At 36.9% G+C, this 13,333-nt stretch overlaps 1 protein-coding gene across 2 annotated transcripts in view; it reads left to right on the top strand.

Moving 5' to 3' along the window:
- The window catches only part of SCFD1 (sec1 family domain containing 1), a 132,089-nt gene extending 131,190 nt beyond the window's left edge, over window positions 1-899 (top strand). The window contains exon 25 of one of the 2 annotated variants that reach the window (XM_060004730.1): window positions 517-899. In XM_060004730.1, coding sequence (XP_059860713.1) covers window positions 517-540 — 24 coding nt within the window. In that variant the 3' untranslated portion in view covers window positions 541-899. The remainder of the gene's footprint in view (window positions 1-516) is intronic. The other variant, XM_060004732.1, reaches the window with a different exon arrangement.
- The last annotated feature ends 12,434 nt before the right edge of the window (window positions 900-13,333 follow it).

Genomic DNA, 13,333 nt, shown 5'->3' with positions numbered 1-13,333 from the left:
GTATTTGTTTAAAGTTTATAATTTCTATCTCTCTGTCATAGACTTGGTGCAATAGTTTACCCAGCCTTCCAGAATTGAAAGCCTTTTCCCTTCCTTTTAATGATCTTTAGAAATACATTAAATATATTTCTAAGTTCTTTTAGAAATAATATAGAAAAATGAACTGTCAGGAGTAAAGTCACACATGATGTTGTTTTTCTTTACATTTTCATAGTGAATTAATATTAATTTTTTATTCTCAGATTTTTGTTTTCTATTACTTGAATTTACTCCTATATAATGTTTACACATCTTTTTGCCATGACAGTTTTTAAATATCTACGAATCTTAAACATTTGAGTTAGTGGTGAATATTGAATGAAAATGTATTATTCTAGAAATGCAGTGCATGAAATAGAAAGCCTGGATTTTACCATGATAAAAGTGTGCATTTAAGGTGTTTACAAATATAATTCAAGCCCAAGTTTCTTTTGTGATTAAAAACAGTAATATTTATGATTTTATGTTTTGTTTTAGCTGTCACAACTTGGACAAAAATAACACAGAAGAACCTTAACATGAGAATCTATTTAGAACTTGGATAAATGTAAAAAGTCAAAAGAGCCAGATGTTTCCATTCTTCATATCAATGTCCTAACAGTGAAACTTAGAGTTATTTGTTAATTTTTAAGGAAATTCTATACTTAATATAATGTGTACTGATTAAAACAATAAAGCATTTCAGAAATAAATTTTAACATTGTACATTATCTCTCCTGTTATGTTTGACAAATGAGAAAGAAAGTGCTTTGGAAGGAAGGAAAGCTCTGTCTGAATATAATGTTAAAATATTAATATAATAACCAATATATTATGATTGAAGCTAGTAAAAGTTTAAGAATGTAATATACAAGTGTTATTTCATTGGTTCATGAATCTCCTACATCTCCTAAATTGTATGCATTTTAATTGTAAAACTACCTTCCCATGGTTTGTTTCCCATGTTGCCTCTAGATTTTATAGCCACTTTAATGTCTCTTCTCTGTCTGGCACAGCTACGTACATTTTATCACATAAAATCCCTCCTTTATATAATGTCAAAAGTCAAATATTAACAACATCTGGAACAGACAAATACAAAACATTTATCCTGTAAAGTTCTAAATAATATGTAAAAGTAAGTGTTAAATTTGATTCTAACCTTCCTATCTGCCTGGCACACAGCACTAAAAAGGAATGTTGATCAGTCATATATCTCAAGGCAGTCATATAAAACCAAACCAATCGCTCCAGAGAAAAGAACTGTTCCTATTATAAAGGCCAGGGAGCTTTTCCTCCTAATGAGCCTCATCAAGAGAAATCTGTAGTGTTACAGACAACATCCTGATAATAGATAAAACAACAAATTAATTAACAGAACCTCTTCTTTCCACACCCCCACCTACCATGAGTCAATGCTATCGTACCAAAGCACAGGTCAAGAAAAATAATTCTAGGTGGGTAGTGGTTGGCTAATGTGACTTATTCCTGGGATGAAATTTAAAGCATGTTTGGACTGCTATAACAAATTACCATAGGCTGGGTGGCTTATACAACAAAGTACTTCTCACAATTCTGGATGCTGGGAATTCTAAGATCAAGGTACCAGCAGATCCACTGTCTGGTGAGAACCTTCTTCCTGATTTGCAGACAGCCATGTGTCCTCACATGGTGGAGAGTACAGAGCAAGCTCTGGTCCCTCCATCCCCTTTTAAAGGCACTAATCCCATTGTGGGGACTCCACCCCATGACCTCATCCAAACCCAGTTACCTCCCAAAGACCCTACCTCCAAATACCATTACATTGGGGAAAAGACAGTCTCTTCAATAAATGGTGCTGGGAAAACTGGACAGCTACATGTAAAAGAATGAAATTAGAACATTCTTTAACACCATACACAAAAACAAACTCAAAATGGATTAAAGACCTAAATGTAAGACCTAATACTATAAAGCTCTTAGAGGAAAACATAGGCAGAACAATTTTTGACATAAATGGCACAATATCTTTTTTCATCTGTCTCCTAGAGCAATGGAGATAAAGACAAAAATAAACAAATGGGACCTAATTAAACTCAAAAGCTTTTTTGCACACAAAGGAAACCATAAAAAAAATGAAAAGACAACCCACAGAATGGGAGAAAATATTCGCAAACATTGTTACCAAGAAGAGATTCATTTCCAAAATTTACAGACAGCTCATGCATCTCAATATCAAAAAAACAAACAACCCAATCAGAAAGTGGACAGAGACCTGAATAGACATTTCTCCAAAGAAAACATACAGGTGGCCAACAGGCACGTGAGAAGATGCTCAACATTGCTGATTATTAAAGAAATGCAAATCAAAACTACAATGAGACATCACCTCACACCAGTCAGAATGGCCATCATCAAAAAGTCTACAAACAATAAATGCTGGAGTGGGTGTGGAGGAAAGGGAACATAAATGTCCCTAAGTGCAACCTAAATGTCCATCAACAGAGGAATGGATAAGGAAGATGTGGTACATACATACAATGGAATATTATTCAGCCATTAAAAATAATGAAATAATGCCATACTGCCATTCACAGCAACATGAATAGACCTGGAGATTATCATAATAGGTGAAGTAAATCAGAGAAAGACAAATATTATATGATATCGCTTATATGGGAAAGCTAAAAAAAAAAAATATACAAATGAACTTATTTACAAAACAGAAACAGACTCACAGACTTAGAAAACAAACTTATGGTTACCAAAGGGGAAAGGTGGCGGGGGAGGGATAAATTGGGAGTTTGGGATTGACATATACACAGTACTACATTTAAAATAGACAACAAACAAGGACTATGTAGCACAGGGAACTCTGCTCAATATTCTGTAACAACCTAAATGGGAAAAGAATTTGAAAAAGAATAGATATGTGTATATGTATAACAGAATCACTTTGCTGTACACCTGAAACTAACACAACATTGTAAATCAACTGTACTCCAATACAAAACAAAGATAAATACCATTACATCGGTGATTAAGACTTCAGCATTTGAATTTGTGGGAGACACATTCAGTCCATAGCACTACATCTGTCAAAGTGGCTGGCACTCAGGGCTTCAGGAGAGACCATTATGCAAAGACAATAAGGCTAATCAAGGTGATAAGCTACAGAGGAGAAAAAGCAGTGTCCCTGTCTCCTTAGAAATGGAGAAGTCAGAATCTAAATAAATGTGCAGAATGCTCTTTTCTTGTTACCTTTGCATTTTAAAATGAGGGTCAGAATGGCCATCATTAAAACGTCTACAATTGAATGCTGGAGAGGGTGTGGAGAAAAGGAAACCCTCCTACACTGTTGGTGGGAATGTAAGTTGGTACAACCATTATGGAAAACATTATGGAGGTTCCTCAGAAAACTAAAAATACTGAATACAATTACCATATGATCCAGCAATCCCACTCCTGGGAATATACCTGGAAAAAACTCTAAGCTACCTGCAAAAGAATGAAATTAGAACACTTCCTAACAACATACACAAAAATAAACTCAAAATGGATTAAAGACCTAAATGTACGGCCAGACACCATAAAACTCTTAGAGGAAAACAGAGGCACAACACTATATGACAAATCACAGCAAGATCTTTTTTGACCCACCTCCTAGAGTAATGGAAATAAAAAATAAATGAATGGGACCTAATGAAACTTAAAAGCTTTTGCAAAGGAAACCATAAACAAGATGAAAAGACAACCCTCAGAATGGGAGAAAATATTTGCAAATGAAGCAACTGACAAAGAATTAATCTCCAAAATACACTAGCAGCTCATGCAACTCAATATCAAAAAAAAAAAAACCCAATCCAAAAATGGGTGGAAGACCTAAATAGACAGTTCTCCAAAGAAGACATAAAGATTGCCAACAAACACATGAAAAGATGCTCAGCATCACTAATCATTAGAGAAATGCAAATCAAAACCACAATGAGGGATCCCTCACACTGGTCAGAATGGCCATCATCAAAACATCTACAAACAATAAATGCTGGAGAGGGTGTGGAGAAAAGGGAACCCTCTTGCCCTGTTGGTGGGAATGTAAATTGATACAGCCACTATGGAGAACAGTATGAAGGTTCCTTAAAAATCTAAAAATACAACTACCGTATGACCCAGCAATCCTACTACTGGGCATATACCCTGAGAAAAACATAATTTAAAAAGATACATGTACCACAATGTTCACTGCAGCACTATTTACAATAGCCAGGACATGGAAGCAACCTAGATGTCCATTGACAGATGAATGGATAAAGAAGAAGTGGGGCTTCCCTGGTGGCGCAGCGGTTGAGAGTCCGCCTGCTGATGCAGGGGACATGGGTTTGTGCCCCAGTCTGGAAGGATCCCACGTGCCGCGGAGTGGCTGGGCCCATGAGCCATGGCTGCTGAGCCTGCGCGTCTGGAGCCTGTGCTCCGCAACAGGAGAGGCCACAACAGTGAGAGGCCTACATACCACAAAAAAAAAAAAAAGAAGTGGCACATATATACAATGGAATATTACTCATCCATAAAAAGGAATGAAATTGAGTTACTTGTAGTGAGGTGGGTGGACCTAGAGTCTGTCATACAGAGTGAAGTAAGAAAGAAAAAAACAAATACTGTATGCTAACACACATATATGGAATCTAAAAAAATGGTACTGATGAACCTAGTGGCAGGGCAGGAATAAAAACAGACGTAGAGAAGGGGCTTGAGGACATGGGGAAGGGGAAGCTGGGACAAAGTGAGAGAGTAGCATTGACATATATAATATGTCAAATATAATATGGATGGCTAGTGGGAAGCTGTTGCATAGCACAGGGAGATCAGCTCGATGCTTTGTGACCAGTTAGAGGGGTGGGATAGGGAGGGTGGGAGGGAGGCTCAAGAGAGGGGATATGGGGATATATGTATACATATAGCTGATTCATTTTGTTGTGTGGCAGAAACTAACACAACATTGTAAAGCAATTATACTCCCATAAAGATTAAAAAAACTAAACAACAACAAAAAAACATAATCCACTGTTTGAAGCAAATATAAAACAGTATATTAAAAAAAACCAAAAAAGCAAAAAGATTCATGCACCCCTGTGTTCATAGTAGCACTAGTCACAATAGCCAAAACATGGAAACAACCTAAAGTCCATCAACTGATGAATGGATAAAGAAGATGTGGTACATATACACAATGGCCATTAAAAAAGAATGAAATAATGCTATTTGCAGCAACATGGATGCAGCTAGGGATTATCACACTAAGTGACGTAAGTCAGAAAGAGAAAGACAAACACCATACGATATCACTTATATGTGGAATCTAAAATATGGCACAATGAACCTATCTACAAAACAGAAACAGACTCACAGACATAGAGAACAAAATTGTGGTTGCCAAGGGGGAGTGGGGGAGGGAGAGGGATGGACTGGGAGTTTGGGGTTGGTAGATGCAAGCTATTACATTTAGAATGGGTAAACAGCAAGGTCCTAATGTATAGCACAGGGAACTATATTCAATATCCTGTGATAAACCATAATGGAAAAGAATATAAAAATATATAAGTATGTGTATAACTGAGTCACTTTGCTGTACAGCAGAGATTACCACAACACTGTAAATCAACTCTACTTCAATTTTTAAAATTGAAGAAAAAAATGAGTTAGGAAAATAGTCTTGTCAATGAATGTAAAATAATTTCTTTCAAGCTTGCCTTAAATTCATATAAAATATTCTGATACAGAAACCTTTTTGTGGGACTATAAAGGTTTTGGGCCTTTAAAGAAATCTCTGGGGAAACTTTGGTCTTTCTCAAACTATCCAAGCTTAGTCCCATCTGTCCTGACGTGCATTACCTAGCATGCTCATCCACAATATTGCCAGGGTCACAGTTGCTGGTATCTTGGGCTAGGGAGCCCAGCAAGTCTGAACCAGCAAGGCCAGAGCTTGACTGATTCAGAAACCAGTTTCATCTGTCTCCACAAGGGTTATTCTCTTCAGAGGAATTGATTCCTGCCCCGAGAAAGCTCAGATGAGAGGCAAAGATCAATAGGAAAGGGAACTGCTCTGCCAGGTGATTTACAAAAGTTGCATGCATCAATTAATCCTCACAACAGCACTGTCAAGTAGGTGGTACAGCTCCAATTTTATAGATGGAAACAAAACTCAGAGGGTTAAATACCCTGCTCAAAGTCATGGCTGGTACGTGGTGGAGCCAAAGACAGCATGCACATCTCTCTGCTCCAAGTCCCACCGCTGAAAATCTCCTGGCTGAGGAAGCAGGAAGCTTGGAGTCTTGCCAAGCCACTCCTCACCGATCAACCTGAGTCAGTCACTTTACCCCTCTTTTTCCTCCTGTGCATAATGAGTGGTACAGAGCAGGGGCATCTAACATGGGGCCCTCCAGGCAATGCAGCTCACCTGAACCAGCCAGCTCAGGACGTTCAACAAAACAAACACCTTACCGATGAGCTCACACACAGGAACTGGCAGGCTCAGCCGCCTGTCTGAAAGAATTTGAGTAGTTTGGCATAAACATGGGAAAGGTCAGATGGGGCTCTACAATGAAAGGGAAAGGCAAAATTATAAAGGACTGAGAGGAAATTCAAGTCAAGATGGAAGTTTGCCCTGAAACGGAAGCTTCTGTTTCCTCACCATTGGGTACTTTGTGCGGAGACAAACTGTAAGACAGACCCCATTGCAGTGTGATCTAAACTGTGAATTTTCAACTCATGCTCTTAAAATTCACAATTTTTAGGTAATATTCAAAAGAAGGTGAATAGAAGTTGTGTGAAGACTTTTAAACTTACTTAAATAGACCCAGATCATCGCACCATAGACATTTGGAGAAGTTTTTTCACGATTTTTTAAGATTGCAAAGCACAGAGCAGCCTGACTCCAGGGGCTGATGAGACTGTACTGAGGTGACATGTGACTAAAGAAAACTGGAAACTGAATTTCTGATTTGTTATAGTGACCACATCAAAATAGACATAGACTTAGCAGAGAGAACTAGGGACTATTCAACTTCGCTTTGTTGAATTGCCCTGGGTTCAACAGAATCATAAATCTCAAAAGTTTATATCCAGCATTATTTACAATAGCCAAGACAAGGAAGCAACCCAAGTGTCCATCAACAGGCGAATGGACAAAGAAGATGTGGTACATATATACAATGGAATATTACTCAGCCATAAAAAAGGATGGAATTTTGCCATTTGCAGCAACAGGGATGGACTTGAAGGTTATGCTAAGTGAAATAAGTCAGACTGAGCAAGACAATACAGTATGATATCACTTATATGTGGAATCTAAAAATACAACAAACTAGTGAATATAACAAAAAAGTAACAGACTCACAGATATAGAGAACAAACCAGTGGTTACCAGTGGGGAGTGTAAAGGGGAGAGGGGCAATATAGGGGTAGGGGATTAAGAGGTACAAACTATTAAACTATTATGCATAAAATAAGCTACATGGATATATTATACAATGCAGGGAATATAGCAAATATTTTATAATAACTATAATGGAGTATAACCTTTAGAAATTGTGAATCACTATACTGTACACGTGTAACATATAATATTATACATCAACTATACTTCAATTTTTAAAAGTTTTAAAAAGTTTATATCCAAAGAAGTTTCTGGATGTTGATGAGTGTGTACCAGGCTTTAAATGTTTGTAGCTGCTTTTATCATGGAAACCTCAGGATGATTCTAAATTATGAATCATCAACCCCATCAATGTGGCTCAGTTTCAAGAGGAACAGCAGATTTTGCTAAAAGAAAGCTCTATGTATGAAGATGACACAGTATCCTAAGAATCCAGAGACAGCTACATCAACTCCAGGACTCTCCTAAAGGACCATGGCTAAGTGGCTGTAATAACATGTTGACTTTTCTGCCAGTATCCTTTTCCCTGATTTTTGTCACCCCAATCCTTTCTTCCTCTTCTTTCACCATGTGACTCAGGTGGAGCTGACACCATTCCTGAAAGTAAATGGTTAAGGGATAGATAAGTAACCAAATCCAGCCAAGGAGAGGCAATTAGATTCCTGCTGAGACAAAGCAGGGCCACTCTCTTTTCTGCTGGACTTAAACTGGAGGGCCTTAAATATGAGGTTGTCGATATTGCCACAAGATGCATGAGAATGAAACCAATGCAGAGCCCAGAGATGTCCTAATGACATCATTTGAACCCGCTGGGTTCAAATCTGAGTGTTGGAGCCAGAGGCAGACACAGTAAAATGCAACGGATGATTGCAACATCCTTTGAAAGCCAAAGAAATGTAAACCAGACAAAACATAAGAAACAGTGATTTTTCAGACAATGGATGTCAGGAAGCACAGGACAGGGATCCCTAAGAGAAGAAAACAAACAAGATGAGCCCTACAATTGCACCAGCTTACTTCCTGGAGAGACTTTTTTCAGGGTGCAGCACAGGCAGAGCTGGTCCAGAGGAGACAGAGTTGGACATCTGGGAAGGTTGAGGCAGCTTGAGGTCATAGGGTAGAATAATGGAAAGAAGAAAGCTACACAGGTAGAGAGTTCTAGAGGTCTTCAGAGGGTCAGATGAATACTGATCAGTACCTGTGTGTGAAGAAACTACCCAAGGTAGGGAAAGAACTACCTAAAAGAGTTATACAGGGAGCAGGAACAATTGTCTTTGCTCATGTGGGGTCAGAAGTAGTATCTGTTCCCATCAACCAATTACTTCATAAATCATGCAGGGATTGGCAAAGTACTCAAAAGGGTTTTGCCTCAGTAGTGGGGAAAATTAGCCTGACTAAATGCTATTGTGGTCCCATCTAACAAACCTTAAAAGCAAGATTCAAAAGGATTGTTTCTAAGTAACTTAACCTTGTGCGAAAAAGCTCAAGAATAGAGAAATACAAACATATCTAAGCCACCAACAAGATAAAAGTTACAGCATCTAATAAATCATACTAATGTTTTCTTAGGTCAGTCTACCAAAGCAATAGAAATAAAAGCAAAAATAAACAAATGGGACCTAATCAAACTTATAAGCTTTTGCACAGCAAAGGAAAGCATAAAAAAATGAAAAGAACCTACGGACTGGGAGAAAATATTTGCAAATGATGTGACCAATAAGGAGTTAATTTCCAAAATATACCAACACCTCATACAACTCAACAACAAAAAACAAACAACCCAATCAAAAAATGGGCAGACGACCTAAATAGGCATTTCTCCAAAGAAGACATACAGATGGCCAACAGGAATATGAAAAGATGCTCAACATCACTAATTATTAATGAAAATCAAAACTACAGTGAGGTATCACCTAACACCTGTCAGAATGGCCATTATTAAAGAGTCTAAAAATAATAAATGCTGGAGAGGGTGAGGAGAAAAGGGAACCCTCCTACACTGTTGGTGAGAATGTAAATTGGTGCAGACACTATGGAGAACAGTATGAAGGTTCCTCAAAAAACTAAAAATAGAGTTGCCATATGATCCAGCAATCCCACTCCTGGGTATATATCTGAAGAACACTCTAACTTGAAAAGATACATGCACCCCAATGTTCATAGCAGCACTATTACAATAGCCAAGACATGGAAACAACCTAAATGTCCATCAACAGATGAATGGATAAAGAAGATGTGGTGCATATATACAATGGCTTACTACTCAGCCATAAAAAAGAAGAAATAATGCCATTTGCAGCAACATGGATGAACCTAGAGATTATCATACCAAGCAAAGTAAGACAGAGAAAGACAAATATCATATGATATCACTTATATGTGGAATCTAAAATATGACACAAATGAGCTTATCTACGAAACAGACTCACAGACACAGAAGAACAGACTTGCAGTTGCCAAGAGGGAGGGGAGTGGGGAAAGGTTGGATTGGGCGTTTGGGACTAGCAGATGCAAGCTACTGCATATAGAATAGATAAACAACAAGGTCCTATTGTATAGCATGGGGAACTATATTCAATATCCTGTAATAAACCATAATGGAAAAGAATATGAAAAAGAATATATATATATATATATGTATAACTGAATCACTTTGCTGTACACCAGAAACTAACACAACACTGTAAATCAACTATACTTCAATAAAAAATAATTAGTATCTAAAATCCAATCAAAACTTATCAGATAAGATTATAGGACAATAAAGCACACAGTGAAGAGAAAAATTCTCAATAGAATCCTACCCAGAAATGCCAGGGCTGACAGAATTAATAGACAAAAACATTAAAACAATTATTATACTACATTCCATATATTCAAGAAGGTAGAAGAAAGTTTAAACATTTTCAAGTAGCGATGTAGAGGATATTTTTTTTAAAAGACCCCAACTGAGCCTGGAGGGGTGGGATAGGGAGGGTGGGAGGGAGGGAGACGCAAGAGGGAAGACATATGGGAACATATGTTTATGTATGACTGATTCACTTTGTTATAAAGCAGAAACTAACACACCATTGTAAAGCAATTATACCCAATAAAGATGTTAAAAAAAAAAAAAGAAAATCAAAAAAAAAATAAAAAATAAAAGACCCCAACTGAACTTAATAGAAATAAAAAATTCAATGTCTCGATTAAAAATTTGCTAGATATATTTGTAGAATAATCATATTTATAAATTGAACTTAAAGCTCAAGAAGACCTGGGCTTTTTCAGTTTGGGGTTTAATAAACCAAAAGTCAACTTTTTAAACAAAAGTGTTTTCTATGACCAAAAACTTACAGTGACAGCCTTAAGACATACCTGAAGCTCTTTTATGCCAATTACCTGAGTCAATAAATTCACTTTTTGGCTTAAGACAGTTTGGGAGGACTTTCTGCCATTTGCAAAACAAAACGAAACACAAACAAAAACATCATGAAATAGTTGCCAAATTCTGGAAATTATATCAGTCTAACTGATTCTGGGAAAACACATTCTCTTTCACAGAACTGCTAAAGCCAATGCTGACACCTACTATCAACAGAAACGTGGATGTAGATTCAGAATTGAGATGTGTCTGCAGAATACAAGCCATAAATCAAGAACTCCCTAATCTGTTAGATATAAGAATTCTCGTTGATTTTCTTTTTTTTTTTCTCATTGATTTTCATATTTGACCAGTTACTTACACTAGGCCTAAAACTATGAACCTTTGTGAGAATAAAATTGATTAAACTGTTTATGGACTATTTTCTGTTTGTGCTGCTAAAATGTTTTTAATTGTTAATTCTGTGAGTAATTTTTTATATTATGCAGTTTACACACAAACAAATTTCTGATCATGTATCCTCTACTTAAAAAACAAAAAACGACTTGGATTAGACAATCCTCAAGTGCCCTACCATAATTAATATTCTAAGATTACAACCAAACTTACAGAAAACTGATTTATAAACCTGTATTCCAATTTATTGATAAGTTAACATACTAAAAATCAGCAGTGGTCAATTGCATGGGTCATACCTTATGAGAGGCAGAAGACCAAAGAAGAGGAAATTAACAGCTTTAAACTTCTGTTATCAGACAAGGACTTTCTTAGGTGTTTTAAATATTAGCTCATTTAATCCTCATAAAACCCCTAAGAAAATAGGTAATACTATTCCTGCTTTGCAGATGAGGAAATATAAGTTCAGAATTCAGCCAGTATACAAGGTCGCTCAGTTAGTAAGTGGTGGAATTTGTACTGCTCAGATCTGAGTCTAGAGCCTTTTCTTTTGAAATGAGGAATTAGAGGATATTAGGAAAATTAGGATATTAGAAATTAGAGGACACAGAGGTTAGAGATACTTCTACCAAGTTATTTCAGCCTGATGACTTGTCTAAGTACAGTTGTCCCTTGGTATCCATGGGGATGGGTTCCAGGACCCCCATAGATACCAAAATCCATGAATCCTTAAGTCCCTTATATAAAATGGTATAGTATCTGCATATAACCTAAGCACATACTCCTCTATACTTTAAATCATCTCTAGATTACTTATAATACCTTATACCATATAAGCGCTATGTAAATAGTTGCCAGTGTGCAGCAAATTCAAGTTTTGCTTTTTAGAACTTTCTGGAATTTTTTAAAAAAATATTTTTGATCCACAGCTGGTTGAATTCACAGATGCAGAACCAGAGGATATGGAGGGTCAAATGCGTATGTTTGCTTTATAACCAGGACTGACTAGCAGAGGCTGGTACTTACAGTAAATGTTTGATGGGAGGTTAGATGATAGATGAATGAAAATTCTAGCCACAAACCCTCATTCACTGACTCTGTTTCAGAAATCCAATGTGGCCCTGTGCCCTCATTCATTCATTCAAGTAAACAAACATTTATTAAAAGCCTCTCATGTGCAAAATACTCTGGGGATGCTAGAGTTACAAAGTCAAAAAGACACAATTATAACTTCCCTCATTTCCCAAAAGATTGGAGACAGTATCTTGACTTCTTCTAGCCAGTGTATAAGGAGTTACACCATTTTCAGAAATGAAGTTTCTAAATCATAGTGCAGGGTGGTAGGTTGTAAGAAAACCCTTGAGCAATAAGCTAGTTCTTGTTGGGTTCAATTAGACCTGGTACAGGCAACCCTTAGCACGTGAATGGTCCTCAGCTCGATCTACTTCCTTCAGATAGTTGCCTTTCTGTCCTTGAAAGAGAAAGTCCTTTCCAGTATCTCTCCTAGTTGTTGGTGCTTTTTCAGGGCAAGCTGAAAACATATCTTCATTAAATAAATGAGAACACATCCATACCGTGGAACCCTGTGCAGCTGCAAAAAGTAATAAAGAAACTCTTGCTGTACTATTATGGGATAGTCTACAAGAATACAGATATATTGTTAAGTTATTAAAAAAAAGATGCAGAACACTGCATATAGTATAATATTCTATGTGTAAAAAAAGAGAAAAGAAAGTATGTACACTTATTATATGTCTATAGAGTAGCTCAGGAAGGATACACAAGAAATTGATAAGTGTTTGCTTCCTGGAAAGGGTGCCTGGGGTACAGGTATGTGAGGGAGACCTAGAGCTTTTCATTGTCTACCTTTTATATATTTTGAATTTAGTACCATATGTGCATTATGTATTTCATTAAAATTGAGTGGGGGGAGAGACCCTTTGTGGTATACCAGGAGACAATAGATTGTTTCAGCTCACAAAATCTAATCGCAAATCTGATAGGATCTCTTAAGTTCCCATTTTACTTTCTGTCTCCATAGCATTTAACATTGTTGTCTACTCCCTTCTTAAAATTCTCCTTCTTTAGCCTCCATGACTTAATAATACCATTTGATTTGCCGTCTGTTCCTGTTATTCCTGAGA

Source organism: Delphinus delphis, chromosome 2, assembly GCF_949987515.2.
Source record: "Delphinus delphis chromosome 2, mDelDel1.2, whole genome shotgun sequence".
NCBI classification, from domain to species: domain Eukaryota; kingdom Metazoa; phylum Chordata; class Mammalia; order Artiodactyla; family Delphinidae; genus Delphinus; species Delphinus delphis.
This window is presented reverse-complemented; position numbering and strand designations above follow the sequence as displayed.